This window comes from Eutrigla gurnardus (assembly GCF_963514095.1).
Source record: "Eutrigla gurnardus genome assembly, chromosome: 19".
In the NCBI taxonomy this organism is placed as follows: domain Eukaryota; kingdom Metazoa; phylum Chordata; class Actinopteri; order Perciformes; family Triglidae; genus Eutrigla; species Eutrigla gurnardus.
Genome location: NC_139930.1, coordinates 23,203,670 through 23,227,788, shown reverse-complemented (window position 1 = coordinate 23,227,788; position 24,119 = coordinate 23,203,670). Strand labels below are relative to the sequence as shown.

At 43.3% G+C, this 24,119-nt stretch overlaps 1 protein-coding gene across 1 annotated transcript in view; it reads right to left on the bottom strand.

The window, feature by feature from the left end:
• The window catches only part of plppr1 (phospholipid phosphatase related 1), a 35,677-nt gene extending 12,051 nt beyond the window's left edge, over nucleotides 1-23,626 (bottom strand). The window contains exons 1-3 of the mRNA XM_084034482.1: nucleotides 23,485-23,626; nucleotides 11,487-11,597; nucleotides 1,809-1,997 (exon numbers count right to left, since the gene is read on the bottom strand). Of these exons, the coding sequence (XP_083890608.1) occupies nucleotides 1,809-1,997; nucleotides 11,487-11,546 (249 nt within the window). The 5' untranslated portion in view covers nucleotides 11,547-11,597; nucleotides 23,485-23,626. The remainder of the gene's footprint in view (nucleotides 1-1,808; nucleotides 1,998-11,486; nucleotides 11,598-23,484) is intronic.
• Between the last annotated feature and the right edge of the window lie 493 nt (nucleotides 23,627-24,119).

Below are 24,119 nucleotides of genomic sequence, written 5' to 3'. Positions count from 1 at the left end.
GTTTCGGATAATAAACACACACAAAAGGCAGCAGAACCGTAACACCTCATTACAAATCAGTGGGTGGCACGCGCCCAGGAAGCAGACATCTTTTATACGATCACATGCCAGATTGAGTGCCTCTTTAAATCGTGATAGAAAGGGAAGATGTCTGATGACACCCCGCACACATTAAAAGCCTGTCCACTCGGCAGTTTTAAACTAAACTCTGCGTTCAAGAGAGCACGCTGCTCAGAAAGGGATACGAACCAGACTGTTTGTGTTTTCTGTGATTGTCTTTTCTCCTTCACACACCTCCCCGGTTCAAGGAGGAAATGTATTTTAAACACAAGAATGGACACATGCCAACATTCTGGGGACGTTCAGAGACTCCTCGACAGGGGGTTCAATCATGAACTGAACCCGGGGTCCCGGAGACATATGGTTGCCGGGCGAAGGTCTGGGTCTTCTGGGTGGGAGTCAATAAGCATGGAGCTACACTGCCACCTGGTGGCGGCATGTTGCTACTCCCGTATGAACCGTCGGCATCAGCAATGCACGTGGAGCCCAACGTTCATCTATCACTCAACTTTACAAATGAAGAGTCAACAAGCAGTTTTTGGGTCATTAAGTGTTCAGACAGGGACTTCGAACGGACCTCAGCAGGTAACACAGGTGCAATTAATAACACTAATGAGGGCTGCAGGCTGACTGATACACTTGAGACTCAGAGCCATCGTTAACAACTCATTACACCTGTGCTTCTCCTGCTATGATGCAAGTCAATGCAAGTTGAAAGGACTGCTGTGGAAAAGGCCCCTTCATGCACTCGGCTGCACCTGTAGTTTTCTTGCAATGTCATCGAAAAAAAAGTCCTAAATCTACACTGCTGCACAAACAACTACCGATTGTCAAACTGTACTGTTTTAGCAGTATATATATAATATATATACTTAACAGGTTTTATACTGACAGGAAATGGTGCAATATGTGCAAAGTGGAATCAAAAAGGAAATGTAGTCACTGCAAATTAAATTTCACAAAGCAGCAGCGATGTGAAGTTGCGATGCCTTTTTCTTCTGGAGCTGTTTCACGGCCATCCTCCCACAATCTATTTTAATTCCTCCCAGCTGTGAGCACTTTCTCTATTCCCTTTGTGCATCGCATTGTGACCATAAAGTGTCACTCGAGCACACTCTCAAAATCAACCGTCATTAAATATGCACACTATCTGATTTCAGCATCCTTTGTTTTGGGCTCTTTTTTTTTACATTTTCATATATTTAAAATGTGTGTTTTCTATTAAATAACAGGATTTAAAGGCAACTGTGCTCCCAGTGGATGTCGAAGAAAGGTCACAGGTGAACAGGAGTTCCTTTCATTCAGCAGAAGTGAAGGACTAGTGGAGGAATGGTGAAACAACACACGACAGGAAATCCGCTCACCTTCTAGCAACGGGAGCTGCCCTGTGAATTTTAAGAAATCACATCATAGTCCGAGGAAATATTTATGCTGCTCCTTGAACACTTCACTGGTGCCCTCAGGATATATTGTAACAGAGAGCCAAAAGTTCAGTCTGTGAAACTGGGACCAAGCTCATCAGCTGACCCATAAAAAGATATGAAAACGATCTTCAGTCAGACCGCTTGCTATGACTCTCATCTCAGACAGACAGAGTGGATGAATGAGATGCTTGAGTTTCTATTCTGCATGGATTGGCCTATTTTTCAAATTCAACACAGAAGTAACTTGCACTTGCAAATAGCCATAAAAGAAGTTAATTAGACTATGATAATAATGATAATACACATAAGATGGATTTTACTCACTATAGTGGTGGGAGCGGCGGCCACCACGCAGTACAGGATGAGGGGGGTGATGAAGCTGGACTCCTCCGCGCCGGGGTACGGCTTCATCAGCTCGGCGTCGTTGCAGAAGAAGCCCTGCACGTGCACGCTGAACAGGTCCGTGCACTCCATGTAGTAGGCCAACAACACCGTGCCGGACATGATGACGAGCTGGAAGAAGAACATGTTGGAGGGGGACAGAGCAAGGGAGTAGAAGAAGTTGAAGAGGAGGAGGAGGAGGAGAAGAACGAGAAGGGGGAGAGGTGGACTTGTTAGTTGTGTATCCAGGGCACTGAAGGCTGTCCTCCTTCCAAAAAGTCGATTCCCTTCAAAGATGTGTCGTTTTTGTGGCTGATCCCCTGAACGTCACTCGGCTCCTCTCTCAGCTGTGACGTGTCTGACAGGTTTTAATGCAAAACAACCGCATAAATCCTCCTAAAAACCATCTCTGTTCCTCTCCCTCTCTCTCTCTCTCATGCTAACTCCTCATGCACAAGCTCCCCCCAACCACCATCACTTAGCACCTCCTCTCCTCCCTCACCCCCTCATCCTTTTATCCCTCTAACATCATCTTTTGTCTCTGGCCTCTTTTCCCTCTCCTTACAGAATGGGCTTCAGGCAGTTGTTTATATATATATATATATATATATATATATATACCGGTATATATATATATATCCTTAGTCATGGATAACGGAAGTGGAATATGTAATGTAAGACATTGCACAGACGAGCTTTTGATGTGATTTCTTAAAAAAAGAGCTGCATTTGTACCATTCAGCCACTAATGTGAATACCACCACCGACGTCGCCGACCTGCTGGCACCGGGCTCTGGCTTGTACATCAAAGGAAAATGATATGGTGTTTGTCTATGTTTTAAATAGAAGAAAGGCCCCATAACATCCCTGGAACTGGAATATTTACGTCACGTAAAGGTACAATTCTATGGAGCTACTCAGCTCCCATGATCACAGGGGAAATGTGGAGAAATAACACTCTTTGTATCAGAATTCTGCAAATAGGGCATTATAAGCAGCTACGTCTGACATCTGCTTTTGAATGGTTCCAGATTCTCACACCGTGGTTTGTAATGCTACCTCTCCCCGACACAAGGTGTCACTGTGCTACCGCGGAAGTGCTGCTTCAAAAGGAGGATATGTTGTGTGCAATGCAAGAACTATATTTCACAACCTGCTGGGACGATATTAAATATTAAACGTCTTCAGCCAACTAGAGCAGCGATTACGGCTGTGAAAATGCATGCGAGCATCTGGAGTGGAGGTCTATATAAAGTTATACAAGTTATTGATTTCGTATCTTACAAGGAGCCTAACATCAGACTGGGCATTATGGGTAACACAGCCCATGGAGGAAGAGTGCTTCTGGTTCTTGTCTCTGCTCATAAAATGTCATATATTCTTAGATGATGCTTCACACACTCCATCTCTGTTCTGCAGTGCAGACTGAGGCCAAAGGCATTCACTGCTTTGTTTTGGGTTTTTTTTATTTTTATTTTATTTTGCTTCACTGTGTTTGGTTTTGATTGTCAATTTATAAAGTAAATCAAATCAAAGCTTGGAGAAAGTGACACATTATTGACATGGTCAAACCACAGATTTTAGAAAAAGTGTAAATCAGCAGTAAATCAGCATGCATGTGATTCTCCACCTGGCTGAAGAAAACCACATATATGATGTCGTGCAGTATTATTGGGTGAAGAAATATCAGCTACCTCAGTTAAGGTTACACTTTTACCATCATGTCATCATTTCTGTGGGATTGGGGATATTATTGTACATGTATGTCGTGGTTAAACAGATCAGTCTGAGCAGTGCTTTTTGTTTGATACTCAAGTGTGTGAATCTCCATAATAAATGCATTCAAATTAAATCAGTTGTTTAATGCAGAATATCATAATCAACTGTAAAATATGGAGGGTGTGTACGGCCAGACTGGATAATATGTTGAGTGGGAAACAGCCGGCGAAGGCGAGACGGTGACGTGTTGAGGAGAGAAGTCACAGATGGCCCTGCAGAGACGGCCAGGTGTAGCTCCATCGCTTTCTATGCCGGCTTCTTCAGTAACATTAAGCTATCAGCCATGTTTATGCCTTCTCCTGTTATTACAAAGGTGCACTGCCACAGTCCACATGCAGCAACTACAGGTTACTTCAGTGAGGGGCAGGTAGAGGGAAGGGTTATAAGCTCACGTGGAGGAGTGAAGCCAGATTGTCAAACCCAGAATATGATTTTAATTTGGCTTCATCACAAGGAAAAAAATATCAGAACAACAAGTACACATGAGTGAGGTCAAAGTGCAAATGAGGTGCTGAATATGTATTGGAGAAGGTATCATAAAGCCCTTAAATGACTTCAGATAGCGGATAAACAGCACCCCCTTGTGGTCGCCGTGTGTTAATATCAGTCCAATCAGAAGCCTCCGTAAACGGTTATTACGGTGTTGGTCACTGTTAATTAGCTCCTTCACATACATCCTACACTATTGCCCTGGTGCACAAAATATTATGAAAAATTTCTCAGACAGTGTTTTATTTTTAAAAAATGTATAAAATGTTGTTTGTAAGCTTCTAATTAATTCTGATAAATCACAATGTGTGTCATTTAGAAAGCATTTTATTCGGTGCAGCGTTTTCATTAAAGCAGCATCCAAATGACAGAGAGACGGATATGATTTCATATTGTTCCACAAACACGTTCCAGCAGGATAATCGGTTTAAACCGTGTTCACACGTCTCCTCTGATAATATGTAAATTCCAGCGCCTGCAGATTAATGCCATGTAATAATACCTTCTGGATGACAGAGCTACAGATGTCAGGTTTACAAGGAAATACCAGGAAAAGGAGGCCGGCTGTACAACTTCAGGGTTATTTCTGTGGTTTTGACCTTCACCTCATTTGCATTTTTAAAATACAAAAGGACCAAAGCTCGCCTCGAGCTCACTCACAACAGCAACCACATCTGTATTCACAGTCCGGCCTGAGAAGTTCAGGTTGAGCTGGTTTAGAAGACCGAGATGTCTTTGAAGCATGTCTTCTCTCCTACATTCATCCCAATCACACTCTCTCTTCTCCATCTCTATAAAAGTGATGTTCCCTCCGTCTCCCTCGCCTCACGATGAATCATAGAAAGCTGTAAACGAGCAGCGAGCTGTGAGACGTCGCTGGAGTCACCACCACTTCTATTTCACTACATTGTGGAGTCAAATATTGTATTTTTCCACTACAATGCATTTATTTTGACGGTCTTAATTACTACATACTTTTGCAGATTCTGATTATTAACACCAATTAATAAATCACAACATATTATCGTGGATTAAACTAAATGTCAGATGTATCTGTTAAATTAGCCCCATGTTAACGAGCTGCCACATTAGTGATGCTTACACATGAATACATAAATAATCCATTAATATTATACATATTATTCAGATATGGGCCATTCAGCATAATGAGTCGTCACTGATCTGAGAACTGTGTTCTATCAACAAGTGTGCACTGATCAATCCTAAAGAGGTCAGGCTATTTCCTCTGACATCCTCCCGGGTGACCTTTGACCTCCTGTGTTTTTGACCCATGTGTCGTGCACGTATAAGGAGTCCTCTTCCATATTGGGGTTTGCCACTATACTAGAGTAGGTGGTTGCTAGGCAGCGGTCAGGCAGGGCAGACATGTGGCTGCAGCGAGGCCGGCCCTGATGTCCAAGGTGCCGTCCCGTAACGTTTCCATACCGTCGTCTAGCGGCTCCATTGGATTCTTTCTCCCAGCCGGCGTCATGCTGTGTTAACCGTCTGAAGGGCAGACTGACAAGACTGGCTGCCATAAAACGCTTATACAGAGTTACTGTAGCGTGCCATTATCCGTCTCCCTCCGAGGGGACACTTCACCTCTTCTTACCGGGGATTCTGGCAGGGCGTTTCGGTGCAGCCGTTTACCTCTATTGAGATTTAACATGCTACTCTTCTCACCGGCTTTCAGGTTAATACATCACTGCAGAGGAATGGACAAGCATTTCCCACTGCCCCCATTTATAAATCAATTCCTTCAAGGCCTCTTACAAAGTAAACTCTCTGCCTCTTTCTCAACCTGAAAACTGACTATATTTTCATATTAAAAATAACTGCCATAAAGTTAAAGGTACCCGCGGAGAATTATCACCCGATTCTGCAGTTCCCCTCAGCTCGATGGAGGTTTAGTTGTGTCTGTTTTTGTTCACATTCTTTGCTCCCAGAAACCTGGTTTGTGAGACAAGCTGTGAGACAAAGAGGAGCATTTAGCTGCTAAAGAGACGGAAAAAAGATCCCTGCAGGAGTAGGTGGAGACCAAAGCAGAGCTAGAAGCGTGAATTTTCAACGTACACACAGAAACATGCCTCCAAACGAGCGTTAATAATGCTTAATGTCTACGGGATACAACGGCTAAATGCTATTTTAACAAACCCCATATCAGATTTGTACATCAATATGTGTATGCATCTTGCTGCACTGCTTCAAAGTTGCCTTAAATATAAATGCATTTCATTAATATTATATTATATATAGGTATAAAGACAGACAATGTAACTTCTGAAAGCAGAAAATGAGTTAGCATTACTGCTGCTACTTGGTATGACTGGTAGTATATGATGGCTAATCTAATGTTAGCACATTATAGTATTGAATAACTGACTTCATCTGCTGAATAAATGTAAAACTAAACTGTGTTTTAGCGTTCAGCCTTTTCCCACAGTGGCCAGTGTTTGCAACATCAGTCAGTCATGTATAGGATCAGTTATAATGTGTCATCATGTGACTTATTTACTGTTTGTTTGCTTTTCTAGCAGATTTAGAACCACGTTGCAACATGGCTTTGTTATCAATTGTATTGTCTTCATGCAGAGCCATTTCCTCATAATAAAACTCCAAACCTAATTACATTTGGATCCATCCTCTCATCCTCCCATCCTCCCATCCTCCCATCCTCCCGGTCTCAATCTCTCCCCTTCTCCGTCTCCTTCACTCCCGAATCTTTTCACTGTCAGTCTCACCGCCCATCTCCTCCCTCACGCTCTGAAAACAACCGGGAAGTGTTATATAAATCCAACACCAAGTCCTAGATTCTCGTCTCACTGTCATGTTGCGTTAGCCAACGGGAAGAGGAGACTGACAGAAACGGGCATCTTAGTCGGGCTCGCCCGGATTTAAGCCGTGATGCTACACTTCTGTTGTCAAACTTGTCTTTAAGTGAAGACGGCTTACTTGTCTCTGTTGTCTCATGTATTAAAAAGCTAGGATATAACCATGAATAGTCGGCCCGAATCAAGACATAACATTGGTGTTACAATTTTTACAGAAAAGAAATAACAAAGCAATGCATTAAATAGCTTTTAATAATCCCAGCTATAACAAAAACATTCATCTCTTGATCCAGGATTATTATGTTAAGTCCAATATTACGCCTATTGACTATTTCTATGTATTTATATTTTGTGCTTCTTTCCATCTACTTTTAATTTCTAAAGATTGTAAAAGTATATATTTATGGATATTTGCTTCTCTGGTGATCTTGATTCACAGCAAACATTGCAGATCAAGTTTACTACTATTTTTAAAACCAATATTCTAAACTTGAGTCATAGAAATCTCCATAAGATCTGCTGCTGCCTTATTAAATAATCATCTTAAATGAACACACACATGGGACGTAAGGCTACATACATGAGTTTGGATATGGGTGTGTGTGTGTGTGTGTGTGTGTGTGTGTGTGTGTGTGTGTGTGTGTGTGTGTGTGTGTGTGTGTGTGTGTGTGTGTGTGTGTCACCAGCAGACAATCAGCTGCCCAATCAAGCAAGTCAGGATTCCTATTTCAGCCTCGGTCTCTGCTCCTGTTGCCAGACAGACAGACAGACCTACCTAGCAACCTGTCGCCCTTTTCTGGAGGCCAAGCCTTCGTCTCACTGTCTCACCTCTAGGATTTAGATTTGACCTAGCTAGCCCACTGCTTCATTGTTTCTTTCTGTCACTGAAACTCTTTTAAAAAACACATGAAACAAAGATTTAATCATGCAAGTCATATATGGTTTCTTTCCTTTTATTTAAATGATATCATGAAGGTCCCGACATGAAAACAATACAAAGTGTTTTTTAATGTGTGTGTGATTAACCATTGACATTAACAGAGTGTCTACCTGTCCTCTCCTCCTTCAGTCAGCGACCGTGCTCCTGCTTCCTGTCCAAACCTTAATCAAAACTAGCAGCTTCAATTAATCTGTGCTATTCCAAAACTAAATTTAACATACGATTCCCCAGATAAAAGCCCCCTTGTTTTTCTTTTTTTTAGAATCCCCCGAGTTAAAAAATCGTATTGCGTCAGTGCAGCCAAGAAGGGAGAGGGAGCGACATCAAAGACCAGCGTTCCCTGCAGGGATTGGTTTTTTATTTTCATAATGACAGCCCAGAACATTATTACACCATCCTGGTAAAGACTGAGCAAGATAAAAGAACGGAAATGTCGGAAAAGGTTGACAGTGAGGATTTTTCTTCTTTTTTTTTACAAATGATAGTCGAGAGATAGTATCATTTCCTTCCGTGGTGGTGTTTTTTTAAAAGATTTTCGGTGAAGGTTTTCATTTTTATACCCAAATCTGAGAAGCCTAAGTGGTCCTAGTGATATGAATGAATGCCTGGGGCTCTGTGTATTACATAATCTCATCCATGGGGGGGTACAGGATATATATCTATTCTCTCCTTTTCTTCACCTCCACAGCTTTTAATTAATTTCTCCGATTTCTGCAACCTTTCACTTCCTTTCCTCTATTGTACTTTTCTCCATCCTTCCTCTCCCTTCATCCTCTCTTCTTCTTCTTTATCCTCATATATTCATCTCCTAGTCCACAGTAACGACAAATTACCACCTTAAGGTTAAGCAACTGGAGGGAAAACGCCGTACACGGTTACGTGACTAACTAAACAAATCACCACCAATAAGCATCCTCCCTGTCACACCGCCTCTGGCGCTGGAGCTGCTCCAATCGGGGCGCTCTGTTTCCGGTCACGTGACACCGCCGTCCACTCTGCCTTGCTCTGTTTGTGACAAGGCAGGGTGAGTAAGATAAAGAGCGACAACAACAACAACAAAATAAAGAGAGGAGAAAAAGAAGTAGCAGGGAGAGAGTGAGGAGCACAGAAATGGAGGATAAGCAAGGTGAAGGGAAGCAAGGGCTTCTGGGAAGAGATGAGGTGAGAGATTGAGGGAGGGGTGAGAGAGAGAAATGAGGATGCGACATCAGAGAGGGAGAGGCAGATAAAACGGGCAAGGGCGAGTGAGAGACGGAGGTGGATGTGATGCGTTTGAGGACCGTCAGTGAAGAAGAGGAGGGTAAATGAAAACACTGTGGGGAGAATTAAAGAAAGCTTGCTGGGCTTCAACAGCGTCTCTCAGGAGGAAGACGCTGCTGCAGCATGGAGGAATCTTTGGTCTCCTGAGACACAATTTCACCACCACTTGTGTTCATAGATCCTTTTTCTCTAACATCACAGGGATGAGTGACAATGGTATAATATTCATGAACTTTTTATTTTTATTTCATTCGATGTTTTTATTTTTTCATAATTATTTTCTTTGCAAAGCGTTTAATGTTTCATGTCAAGCACTTTGAACTACCTTGTGGTTGAAAAGTGCTAAACAAATAAAATGGCCTTGCCACTTTACAGAACTGCTGTACAATTAATCACAATGATGATTACAATCACGTTGGTAATCATATTTATTTAATTACTATTGTGCCATGATATAAATGCCAATATTGGAAAAAAAAATACTGTTATCAATCTTAATTTCAACCATATTTAAGCAGCTCTACACTTCTCAAATCTCAAATATTGGTTGAGCAATAAAACACATCCTTCATTTTCCCACAATGCATCTTTTGTAAAGCCATTTCATACTCCAGTAACGCAGGCTTTCTGCTAAAAGTTTGTCGTCTCCGTGTCCTTAATGATATCATCTGGGTTATTGTTTCACACTTTGTAGATATGAAATATACGGGAGACATTTCCCTTTCTCCATCCATCCTGTGATTACACACTGAAGTGATATAACAGCCATTACGGGGATTTTCATCTTCTCATCAGACAGACGAACCCCGGCGGAGCCTCATCAATAACCAATAACAGCTGCGTGCTGATTTGCTCAACCCAGTGATGAACAACTTTGAAGATGCATGCGTTGGTATGGTAACGGTTTTGCCGATTAGGTGATGGTTTCATCATCAACAGTCTGACGCTCAGGTTAGGAAATAGACTTTTCTTTATATCTCAGACTAACCTCGACGACGAGAAGACGCTGTCATCGCATCTCAGGTCTGTTTCCACGCTACACTTTCACCATCCAGGGTGTTGAACCGGGGACGTAATCATCAGTTACCCATTAACCCCCCTCTCGTCACACATCCTAATTAAACAAATTGCACAGCCGTGATTAGCGATGTCCAGCTGAGCGCTCCACGCTGAGTTCCAGCCAGCACTCCAAAGCTGTAAATGAGGAAATTGCTGTACAGCGATGACAGGCTGTCCAACAGCAGGGCTTTCTATAGCAGATTAAGCTCTTTGTGATGATTAATTGTGTCGCAATTAAAAATAAAAAAAAAACATACATGGTGCTTGAAATGCATCTGTATCCACTGTTTTTCTATGTTAAGTGGGAGTAAACGGTTGCCAATCGCAGCATATCGTGTCCGTCTTACGGCATAAATCAGAATATTTTCTGCACCATGCTCCGATATTTTTATTGCATTCCCATGACCGTTCCTGGGTGCACACAGAAGGGTTAAATGCTTCCTCGTTATTTTGAGAGTTGCTCACACACCTGATGTTAAACTTGCGATCTGTCAAAAGCTGATTTCCCCAGCTCCTCTGCCTGTTAATCCTGTTATAGCGGGGCGTTGCAGAGTGCATAGTCACATTCTAAGGTGTCAAACTGAAAGTAAGAATAGATCTATTCTCACATCTGACTTATCAATAACTGGGGGGTGAGTTAACGTCTCAGATGTGAAAACAAGTGCAGGGCAATAATATATCCCAATCCCATGAGGCTGCTCCAGCAAAGTAGAACGAACATCGTGAATCAAAGGGGAAATGATCACATAAAATACTCCCATTTCACTTTCACTGGAGGACACAGCACGACACACTCATAGCAGACAATTATGTGAGAGAGTCTTATGGCGGAGGGCTGTCAGGAAGTGTGACACGAAGGTCAGTCGAGAAGAAGGCATGAGATAAAAAGAAGAGGCGTGAATTCATCCGAGAGCGCTGTGCCGGAGATTTCCTCAGAGAAGCGTGTGTGTGTGTGTGTGTGTGTGTGTGTGTGTGTAAAAGAACGAGAGGAGAGAGAGTAATGGAAGGCGTCCCGAGACATCTCTCTGATTAAGGACTTTCAGTTGACATGGTAATTAAATATGGAGGAGCAGAACAATTCTCACACACACACACACACACACACACTCAACTTTCCACTCATTCCAACACTCTCCGCTCCGGTTGGCTGTGTATAATTTACACGGAAGAGGTCATTTGTGAATGGTTAAACTGTCACTCAAACACACACACACACACACACACACACACACACACACACACACACACACACACACCACTCACCTCGACGAAGATGAAACATGGGATGATGGAGTAGCTGCGCAGGATGTTGTTGGATGCCATCTTGCCTCCTGTCGGGAGACGTCTCCTCTCTGGGATTCACGGCAGCTCACTCTGCAAGAGACGGGAAGGTGTCAGCGCTCGTCGTCTGATAGCGAACGGGAATGCAGCGAGGACATTTCCTAACATCACGCTCGCTCTACGTCCTCATGTGTACGCAGTGAAATGGACTGATCACCTACAGGTTTAGTTAAGTGTTATAATCACAGATTCTGTTGGAAAAGCACCTCCATATTTGAGAGTAGAACGGCTCAAATGACCTCGTTCCTTCACAAATTCCTTCCGGGAATCTCAAGAACTCCCAGAGCAGCTAGGAGATCCAGTCATCCGAGTGTGGTCTACCCGTGGGTCTCCATCCAGTCAGGTTGTGCATGCAGAACCCCCAATGGAGCAGCCGGGTCGGGTATTTCCCCAAATAATACACATTGAACATGTAAGAACTAGGTAGTGGACACAAACTCTGAGGCACCCTGAAGAGCTCTTCCTGCAAATGTGTAGTAGTCCAAGAAGGTTCAAGTTTTGAAACTCTAGTCGAACAAACTGATTGACAGCTCTGGTGGCGGGCAGGGAGGGTGGCCAATCAGCCGCGGTTGTTCCAGTCAGGCCTGCAATCCCACGTTACAACATATTTCTGAGTTGAAGCCTATTTAGTTGCATTTATTTTAACGCCACAGAGTCTAAATTTGCCCCGAAGAGATGGTAAACTGAATTCAGGATCACAAATCGCTGTATTATTAAAATGCACAGAAAACAAAGTTACTCTCTAAACAGCCAGAGACTCAAACCATACGGTCTTTGGTACTCGAACACAGCACGGCGCTGCTTCCGTTGTCTTTATCGTGGTGTTTTGCTCCATTTCATTATAGCATCGAAGTCACAAATAATAGCACCAGCATTCCCCCGTGGATAATAGCAAGCCTGTTAATGTGAGTGGGAATTACATAGAAATAAGTTGAGAGGAGAATACTGGAAGAAATGATGTTGCTGTGAAATATTTGCTTCTCTGGCTCTCAGCTGAAATGGCTCACTTGTAGTCGTGTTTTCGATTGCTGAGGACTCGCAGAGCAGTGAGGCGTTTTGCAGTGTCAGTGGGTGTAGATTAGAAGTGGGTGTTAAGGTGGACCTGGAAAGCCAGGAATGCCAGTATCTGCCGTCATAATTGTTGATTTATTGGTTTTAATCAACGGAGCCCTGACCCCCCGCAGATGTTTAATGTTTAGAAATGTGTTGTGAGGCTTTAATCATGCTTAATTCCCCATTAAAGATTAACGTGGCGTCTCTCTCTCTCTCTGACTGATGAAAGGCAGAGGTTTGTTGTGGAGCCAAGTTCGGAGAGAAAAGGAGCAGCGGAGCGTTTCATATTCTACATTTAAAACTTTTTTTTTAACCAACCTCATTTTTTGCATTACATAATGAACACCAGCTGCTCATTTTCACCACAAGGAGTGATGACTGAGCTTCAGTTGGATTTCAACAAACTCAAATGTTGACAAGATTACAACTTTGTGGCACTAAATAAACATTCAAATGGGTTTTTTTAATTATATGCATATTAAACGTCCTGTGCCTTGGGTTTAGTTCTTTTCGGACTTCCGGTTGCAGGTTACTTTCTTCACTACATCATTGCACGTTAACCTGCTACCTGGGATTAGAACAGAATGTATTCACGACATAATGTGTGTTTCGGTGTGGAGATGAGATGTTGTTATCTGAACAAAGCAGCACACAAGACAACAAACAAATCCAGAACAAATGATTCAAACCAACAAAGATCACAGCAGCAGCTCGAAGGCAATGCATGGAAAACATTGTATTCCTCTGTAGCATCATTTTCCTGTGTGTCATATCCATCTCCACACTGGCAGTGTACGATTTTATTGTACGAAACATTTCAGCTACAAAGTCAAACCGACATCTCTCAGACCTCTAAAGCTCACTAAGAAACACGTTATATTTAAGAAGCTGTATGTAAAAATCATCATATATTTAACAGGCAGATAATGAACGTGGCATCAATCTGATCATCCGCTCAGAAAGAAAGCAAAGCACATTTCCCCTGAATGATGAAGTGTTTGGTTCAACCCTGAAGGAAGGACAAACGATAGGCGTGCTACATAAAAACGCAGCAGCATCACAAGTTCCACCGCCACGGGAAAACACTCGCCGGACTCATCCTGATTCAAAACCAAACGCTTCAATCTCACCACTCGAGGCCGGCGGTCAGAGACGCTGATAGGTCTCCTACTGCCTAAAACAATCCAGCTGTTATTAGACTGGGAGACTTATAAGCATCAACTACATGTTGGACAATGAGAAGTCATGTTTTAAAAAAGAAAAACCTTCCAAAATTAAATCACACATCACATTAACGCCGTTATACTTTCCCCAAACTCCACATATGAGCTGTTTTATTTTATTATTTTCTCCACCAACAGGAGTTAAATTATTCAACGTTTCTGCAGCTCCTTCCACTGAACCGTGCTTTTATAAAGCCAGCCGAATGGAACAACAGCTCTTGTAGCCGACTGTGATTTTTATCTTAGTGGAAAATGTTATTAGAGTTTTCCTCCCACGATCTACAGCATCGCTCCCTGTGTATATACAGCAGGAAGGAGCAAAGGACTGTTACTGCGGAGGAGTGGGGGTGGCTGGTAAAGTCATAGTGTGTTGCAACAATAACATGCAGCCTGATGCACACATCATGATGAGAAGATATTTATTAATAAAAACAATCTTGAGTTGTTGCCCAAATACACAACAAAGAATACAAATTATAAAATGTAGGTGAAGTACTGCATTCCCTTTTTTCCTCTCGCCTCCGGGCATCGCCGTTTCAAACGATGCTGCAGAGATCATAGCCGAGGAGCATTTTTCCGTCCGATTCCAGGAGCGGGTTGTTTACAGTCAGATGAAAGGTGATCAGATCGTCTTCCCAGAGGCGAGCTCCTCAAACGAGCCGCCTACAGGCCTTGTCAGGATTCATCATCATCATCTCCCCTCCACTCGGCCGGCCTGTGATGACTTTGTCTAGACGCAACTTCTCTCCTCTCAGAGACGATAAGAGCCGACTGTGAAATATGGAGCCCACAAATATCTCCTCATTGACCGCCTCTCCGGCTGAGCTGCTCTGCCCGACTCTGACTGAACCGTCAAGATGACAGCGTTGGTGGTAGGGCAGGGGAAATAATACCTTTGGTTATCTGCCAGCATGTAGGAGGTGTCGCCCTTAGTCCTTCGCTGCTTAATACTTAATAACAAAGGAGCATCAGTGATTGACCTTCGAACTAAGGTGGAGTGTGTAAGATGCTTTATGAGAGGAAACACAGTTAATCTGTAGTGTTTTTCATTTATCAAGTCGTTGATTTCAGGATTTGCTGTTTTCCCCCGTTTTTTTAAATCACTGTCAGAACATTTTATAGTTTCGGTCTTTTTATTTATTAAGAAAACAAAACAACCTTGATGATAAACTATCTAATTTCTGAGAGGGTCTTTACATACAATACAAACAAAAGTTAACAAGTTTGAAAAGGACAGGATCCTCCGTGTTGTTTAACAGACGTATTTAAAGGAGTAAATAAGGATTTATTCATTTTTAAAGACAGAAAAGAAGTGGACCCAGCATAGAACCTTGGGCCACGCCTTTTTGATGAAGAAATGCATCTGACTTGAAAGCTTAAAAGCCTTCTTGAGATCATTAAAAACATTTCCAACATCCATCCATCCATCCATTGTCTACCGCTTATCCTGTATTCAGGGTCGCGGGGGGCGTGAGCCGATCCCAGCGGTCATTGGGAGAAGGCAGGGTACACCTGGACAGGTAACCAGTCTATCACAGGGCCGACATGTAGAGACAGACAACCATTTACGCTCACATTCACACCTATGGGACATTTAGAGTCACCAATGAACCTATCCCCATCCTGCATGTCTTTGGACTGTGGGAGGAAGCCGGAGAACCCGGAGAGAACCCACGCTTACACGGGAGAACATGCAAACTCCACACAGAAGGAACCCGGGGATCGAACCCAGGACCCTCTTGCTGTGAGGCGAGAGTGCTACCCACTGCACCACCGTGCAGCCCCATTATATACTGCAAATATAATTATTTGCATCTAGAATGTCCCCACCTTTTGTAAGGTGGAGTAATGTGTGATTCATTCCAGATGGCTGCTAACTCACAGGTGGATGAGGATGCCTTAAACAGGTCAGCGAGTGGGTTCATAAGCATCTGAGAGGCCAGTTTAATATATCTGGATTCAACCCCATCCAGTCCTGCACCGCTCCTCAAACCTAGTTGTTGTGATATCATTTCGGCCTTCTGTTGGTGTTGTTGGCGTAAAGGAAGTGGTGCTAATTTGAGTTTTCGGCATTGGTCCAAACCTACCCCACTGTTATGCCTTTTTTTAATTTGACTCCAGAAAAATCTGCAGTTTTTGGATGCTTACCATGCTCCTGCTGTCACCAAGAGGGTTTTCATGTTTATTATACAACCCTCACAGACCACAGATCACCTTGTAAGCATGCCTTCTTCCTCAAACCGTAACTGAGAAAGAGGTTTACGGCCAACAAGATGTACACATCTCACTGTGAATCCCCCGTCTCCTGCCAACAGCATTGTTTCTTTAAATAGTTCAGTTTTCATACTTCCCTTAGAGCTTTCTCAAAAGTGGGGGGAATCAATTTTTTCCGTATAAAACAATAATAACGGGGCTTCTCTCACAAAGCATTTGTTGACAAAGCAGCACAACTTCTGACAGCGCACATCCGCGCTACTTTCTTGAAGAAATATGAATCCCAGCGCTGTAAGGCAGCGGTGAACTGGTACATGGAAATGTGTTTCAGATAAATTCCCTCCCGTCTCCCCACCGAGCTGAACATCACACAGGGCAGATAGAGCGGGGGAAAGAAAAGGCATGGGAAAGACAAACAGAGGAGGGGGGGGGAGGGGGGACAAAACGATGCGTAAATCACGTTCAAGACGAAGAACTTTTGCTACTTCTTCTGGGAAACGCTGCTCGTCATTTTCAGAAGGAATTAGAGACAAAGTCTTGATGGTTTCTCTGAATCCTGGCATCCTGGGCTCTTCCTTCGACCATATGCACATATGAAAAGTTCAACGTACAGTAGATGCATTTTTAAAGAATGCTATTTCGCCGCTCATATTTAATTTTTGCAACTCTGCAAACAAGATTACCAGCGCAGTTCTCCTGATCACAAATGCATGACTAAATGGATGACTGTTGACCAAACAAACAATATGATGTGAACAACCCAACGTTCACCCACTTTAATTCGCTTTCACCGAAGACCTTCAACAAGCTCGTTGCCATTAGCGATCAAGTCGGCACACAGATGGTGCAGAAACACTCATTCATCCCAGCGATTGGTCGCGCATGCCAACAAACACCATTCATTGCCAGTGGTCGGGTGTGGGAAGCCAGTGAGGGATAGTGTCTTTGGTCATTTATGAAATTTTAATATCTCTGGTTCTGCTGCATCAATTTAACTTTTTTTCTATCGTGAGTCCGGACCAATGCTAAATCAGTGGTATAAGCTTCTAAAGCTCTCCGGGGACACTTGTTTTATTAAAACCATGTTGGAAACCCGCTGTGCATCTTTAATACACGTTAAGTGATTTGTTTCTTGCTCACCACCATGAAGATTAGTATCACTTGATTGTGAGGAATTGCCAAGGGAATCACTTCTTTCTTGTTTCTCTTTCCGACAGAAGGCTTAGCAGGAAAATCTGCACGCCTGGTAAGGATGTACAGTAGAGGACAGGAGAATGTCAAACAGAGGAGACTGAATGAAGTTGACAGTAAAAAGATCAGGCAGGAATCCTTTATGGAAAAAGAATCAAAACTTTTCAAACTAAGAAAGAAAAAAGTTCTCCCAGAGAGGGACGTGAAGAAGAGCCGAGGAGATATCAAGCTTGTTTTTTTTCAGATGCTGCAAAAAGCAACAACCCTTCCCAACAGTCTTCAACACGTTTGTGTATTCCCACATATCGAGGGTTTGCCTGCGCTGCTGAGTCTCACCATCATGTCTTTTTCCAGATTGCACAAATGTGTCTTTTTTTGCCTCAATGTCACACTTCCTTCTGCACTTTTCTCAACTGTACTGTCAAATTTCATCCTCTGTTCTGAAGATGAGTAACAACTTAATGAGGTTTCCCTTCACTTTGGGTTCAAGCTTTTCAATACAATCTACTTTCTGTGACTTTTGGTTTATTCTTCACAGGGATGTTCCATGTTAAATCATAATATTGTATTTCTGAATTCAATTCTCTATATTGACATTGAAAATCAACAGTTCTGCAGTTAATGCGGTGAATTAATGCCACGAGAACGGCGGTTGTCGCTTTGCATTCCAACAAAAGCCGTTAACCAACTGTAAGTGCTTCAGGTGAATATGCATATGTATGAATGTAAATTCTTAAATTGGGGAAATGCATTTGATGAGTCCCGCCCCCGAAGGCTTGTGTGTGTGTGTGTGTGCGTGTGTGTGTGTGTGTGTGTGTGTGTGTGTGTGTGTGTGTGTGTGTGTGTGTTGCTTTCCGTGTCTTGAATACTGAATGATGCTGTGCAAGTTTGTTTTTTGTCATGCTGCATCGTAACGTCTCCAGATTTTCGGTCTATACTTAGATCAAACAAGCTCTTGATCTCTTGAGTGTTCAGCTATTTTTCAGCCCAATAAAGTGCTGCAGGAATGAGTCCTAAAACCTGGAAATGAGTTGGCATTTTATAGTTCTTGCACTTTTCTCAAAGTCGATCGTATAGTTTTAAGGCTTTTTTGTTGTTGAAATGCCTGAAATAACGTCTGTGGTTAGGATTTTTTATAATTACCATACAGGCTAAAACAACGACAAAGCTGCGGCTTGGATGATGGAAGAAGCTCAGTTTCTGCAGTGGATGCTCAAGATAAAAACTCGGAGTTCAGAGGAACGATTAAAGTAAAAAACAATTACGGGAAGACTGGAAGAGAGAGGGGACGGGGTCTACTGCGAAATACAGAGCGCTTCATCAGCATCGCGTCAACTCGTTTGGCTAAAGGACATAAGATGGTACTTGTGATCGTTTCATTCACGAGTTCATCTGTTTTTACTATTTGTTGTTGTAATGTGTCGTGGAAAGACACATAGAAAGGCTCTTATTCCTCTCATCACTTTTTATGAAGACACTAAAAGTCTATACTTGTTAGTGAAGTTTTCCCAGAACAGAGAGGCATTAAACATATATTTATATACATATATGCAAATATGCCACCGCCAAACGATTGCTGACAACTTCACAAACCACTGAATCGTCACATAAACAAATAAATTGACAACTGAAACCATTGGCGTTATGATGAAATGAACACTAACGCGGTGCTGACGCTGAAAATATGAAAGGCAATCTTACAAAACAAATCAAGGAAATGTTTTTTTTTTTTTGGTTTGTGGTCCTGAATCTGGACGTGTCTCTGTGTCTCAGCTTGTGTGAAATCAAACTGCTGTGACCTAAAAAAAGTGGCATAAGATGGCATTTCAAGCCTAATAGCATATTTATAAATCATATATTCACTAATTTGCTCACTGTAGTTTAGAGGCAAAGTGTTCAGCTGCAACATTTAACAAGGCAAGTTTGACTAATTTACGGAAGCCCTAAACGGCCATACATACATATATTTTATTTCCTCCGTTTTCTCGTGATAACGAGATAATTCCTCCGTTTTCTCGTGATAACGAGATAATTTCCCTCCGTTTTCTCGTGATAACGAGATAATTTTACTCCGTTTTCCCGTGATAACAAGATAATTTTTCACCCGTTTTCCAGTAATAACGAGATAATTTTGAAGTTCGGTAAAATTGGAAAGACAGAGTCGAACTTCCGGGATCAATAAATCAGAAGTGAAACGTTTTTCAAACACAAATGATGCCTCTGTCTCACCGTAATATCAAAGACTACGAGCTACAAGCACCAAAACCCCGATTTTTTACATAAATAAGCCGTCCTGCGAGCTGAACGGAGAACATTGATCTCCATGCGCAACCGGCAGCCGGGCGAGTGCGCAGGGACCGTCTGCAAATTGCAAGACAATAAATAACTCCACTGTTATACAGTAGGCCTACAGAGACTCCAAAATCACTACACACATCAAGGGTCTCTTTATGGTCAGTTCGAATCTGTGAATATCTTTCCAACTTTCAGTTTCATTTGTTATCTCGTTATCACGGGAAAACAGAGGGAAATTATCTCGTTATCACGAGAAAACGGATGAAAATTATCTCGTTATCACGAGAAAACGGATGAAATAAAATGTATGTATGCATGGCCGTTTAGGGCTTCCGTACTAATTCTTTCTTACTTGTGCATTTGTATTTTATGCTACTTTATACTTCTACTCGGTTCACTTCCAGGTGTACTTCCTTCAGATTAAGACTTTACATTAAAACATATGATCAGCTGATCAAACACAATTCACTGTTTAAACCTGAGAGTCCCAAAGCGTATTAACTTTCCACAAAAGAGACATTTCCATGAATGTCCTTATTATTTGACATCATTTTATACTTTTAAATAGTTCAATATGTATTGTATTTGTACTTTCATTTAAAGTAATGGGTGTCTGTGTACTCCTTCCACTACTGGCAATTTGTGTTTATTAACCCCGTGAAACCACCGACATCAACTGTGCAGACATCAGTGTTAGCTCTCTCTCTGCTTGTCGTGCAGCCTGTTTAATAAAAGTGCATGTGTTACATTTTGCAAGTTAATTTGACTTGGAACTGACTTTGTTTTTGTTATTTCTTAATGGCAAAAAATATAAGATACATATCAAGTATCACCATTCAGCTAAAAAAAATCGGGATATGATTTTTGGTCCATATCGCCCAGCCCTAGGGTCTGTTAATGAACAAATGATATTACTCTTACTTTGAAAATGAGTTTTCTGTGTATACCCTAATAATGAAATCCTCACTAACACACACATGCCACAGCCAGGGACGTTTGGCTGCAATTTCCAGTATTCCTTCCATTAGCTCTCGTTCCCTTTCAAACTAATTACATACACGAGTCCGGGTTCAGAAGCTCACGCTGCATTCTGGGAAGCTAAAAATACTGGTTTGTTTAACGTACCACGTCTCCCACTATGTTAATTAAGCATCCTAGTAAATATAGATATCAAACCACATGAGATGTTATTTTTATTTTTGTGTGGCAAAGAAATATTTATGAAGTGCCTGCTCCTCTCTGACACTTTATCACCTGTGTGTATCCGCCTCCTGTGTAGATAAAGGGAGGCTCCGTCTCCAAAGGCAAGGCCTTATTTCACCTCAGGGCTGAGCGTTCCCCCCGGAGACGTCATAGTGACGGATATATTACCCAATCAGGACTCCCCCCCTCTGCTGGAAAACCAGTCCTCCCCACATCTCCTGGTAATCAAATACCTGCCATCAACGGAGCGTGGAAAGGGTTTATGTGTGTGGCGATGTATGCGTGTGATCAATAGCCGGTCTCCAGCGTGGGGGAGATAACGCCGAGGCCCAGAGGTCAACGCTTCCTGCAGTCTCACGTCTGGCGTTTTTCTCAACAAGGCATCTGCCGGCTTCTCTCCCTGTGATTATTGTTATTTGTAACACATTTAGGGGGAAAAGCACCTTTTCGGTATGTTTGCCACGTGTGAAGAGAGCTACGGCGTAAAAAGGCAGCAAGAAATACCTGAAGCATGTGATGGTAAACAGCCGGAGGCGTTTGTGTATCCAGCCTCCCCGAGCGCTCGCTCAAGAGCCATGTTACATTTCACTTGTATGTTGTGATTCATCACCCGCCATGTGAAGAGGTAATCACACACTAGAGCTGGATTTCATTTGGACCGATCTCACGGGAGGCTCGACTCGGCTGCGAGCGGCCCTCTCCTCCTCCTTCACTCGTGTGATGAGGAGAAAATCGCGTTTCTGGAGCTTTATTGTGAAATTCGTGGCTTGCTGGGCTTAAACGGGTCAGAGAGCAATTTTGAAAAACAAGAACTATGACATGAAATATCCATTGACAACCAAAAGGAAGAAATAGATCAAAACGAACCCAAAAGAGTATGAAAAATGGGACTTATAACAGATTAATGAACTGGTAAATGGAGCCAGTTCAGACCAGAGATGAGGCCCGTTGCTCTAAAAAGTGTTTTAGCACTATTTCAAACAAGTGCATCCACCACACTGTCATAAACCAACATTACACTAATTATAAATCTGCTCAGACATCGTTAAACAAAGCCAGACTCTGACAACTAATCGACTAAAACATGATCCTTGTGGAAATGATGCCGATTGATCTGAGCAAAAACGAATGACGACCATAATAACTACCCTGGATGGTTAAAGACGTGCTGATGATGTCACAGACGGACGTCACTATCGTGTGTCACTGCCAGGCATGATGACATCATTGTGACCTCGGTCTGCTGCCTGATTGGTTCTGTGTTAGCACCATAGAATGGAACCTTTTCCACATGCACTCCTCTTGCTGTATGCGTCTCAAACCTTCACCACACATGCTGTATGGAGGCGGGCTGGTGTAGACCGCCGTGGTGGGTCCATGCCAAGTGGTTTCTTGCATTTGGCAGGCCCCGCTGACAGCCAAGAAGAGGCTCACCTGATGCCCAGCCACCTGCCATCTGTCTGCTGAATTATACCGTTTGCCTGCTTCAGTATACTACAGGGAAGGAGCATGAGCACACCTGTCAGATATAAACACACAGAACAAGAAGGGGGGAAAGCACAAACAGCCGACAGGGTGATATTATCGTGCTTGCGGTGCTCAGCCAGGAGGCCACGAGGAGGATCTGATACAGACGGGGACGTGCAGACAGGCAGTTAAGCAGTAGAAACCCACCGCCGTGTGCATGTAAGCAGGGAGTAGCATCCAATAATTAGAGCGATTAAAAATAAGCTGCACTCATTTGGACGACGGACTTCTCCTTCACGGAGGGTCCTGCGTGGTCAGCTCATCTGCATCGCCTCTCAATTTAACGCGTTTTGTCATTAAATATTCACCCATATTTGTGTTGTTTGAATCGTCTCATCTGCTCACATTCACAGCCTTGTTGCTACATCCCTCGTGACCTTTATGTCCAGAATGCAGCTGTCTGGTGAGGTCACGGAGGACCCAAAAACACGAATGTATCAGGAAACAGCCCCTTCCTTTTACACCAGGAGGTATGATTCATATTGTGCTGGTATTCCTTTTTTTTATTGAGGCAGCAGCAGGATGAGGTGCAGCTCTTCTCATAATCAAGCCTCCACGCGTGTGATGATGGGAGAAGCAACCAGGATGGTGATGATGACTCTACATCACGAGGCACCTTAACGAGCATGGGCTTCTCGATCGATCCGAACGGCATCAGCCATGTGTATGGGCGGCTGCTTGGGGAGGAATAGCCACCCTGTGACGTTGAGGATGGGGGGGGGGGACACATTTTTCCTGCCGGTCTGCAGACACATCTGCACATGAACAAGGCGTTTGTTTTACGGCTATAGAAGCCTCTCGGCTACAGGCAAGAAAGGGCGTGAATAAGCCCCGGATGGGCGGTCACTGTTGCTGCTGGAGACAGGTGTCTGTCTAAAATACCGACATCGATTTCTCTACCATCATTAAAACGCAATTCCCCCTCCTCCCCTCACACACACACACACACACACACACACACACACACACACACACACACACACACACACACACACACACACACACCGAATCCGCTTTTCCATTCCGGGCTCTGATCCCGTACGATCCGCCTAGACCTCCTCGCCGCGTCTTCGTGAAACTTGCCTCAGCAACAGACAATAGCTGCACAGTCCCGTGTCCTCTCTCTCTCTCTCTCTATCTCTCTCTCCCACACACACACACACACACACACACACACACACGCACGCGCGCAGCGGCCACCGCAACACACTTACCGCGATGAAATGAAGCGATATTCCAGAGAAAAGGCGAATCCATGAAAGTAGGAGTAAAAAAAGCCGTGAGCACTCCCACTACTCGTAGTAGTACTACTCCATCTAGCCGCCGCTCGCTCCGGTTTGTGATGGGGATCACGCAGCGTGCGGATGCTGCTGGGTCTGGTCGGAAGGGGCGGGGCCAAGACGCGCGCTCGGGTCCAGCGGAGCGTCGCTTCATTCTGTGTAGGGGGAGAGAGAGAGAGAGGGAGGGAGAGGGACCTTGTGTTACGAGCAAAGACTCCCGTCTAGCCCCGCATAGTCCCAGCCCGCCTGCCCTATAGACCTCGGGGTCCTATAGGGGACACGGCTGTCTCCACCCGGCCGCTTTGTGTCGTCTCATTCATGGAGCTCCACGCGGTTTGTAGCTCAGAATGCGTTGAGCTGCTGATAGATTTAGATTTAGATTCAACGAAGGCGAGATGTGATGTGAAATGTGGACGTGTATTTGTCAAAAAATTCTCTTCATGATGTCAAATGGATCACTAAACTGTCTATAAATACATAGTAGCCTACATGTAGACTGCAAACATCAAGTCCAAAGGTACACTTTTGTCAAATTGAAACCAAAATAATAGAAGAAACTCCCAATCTGA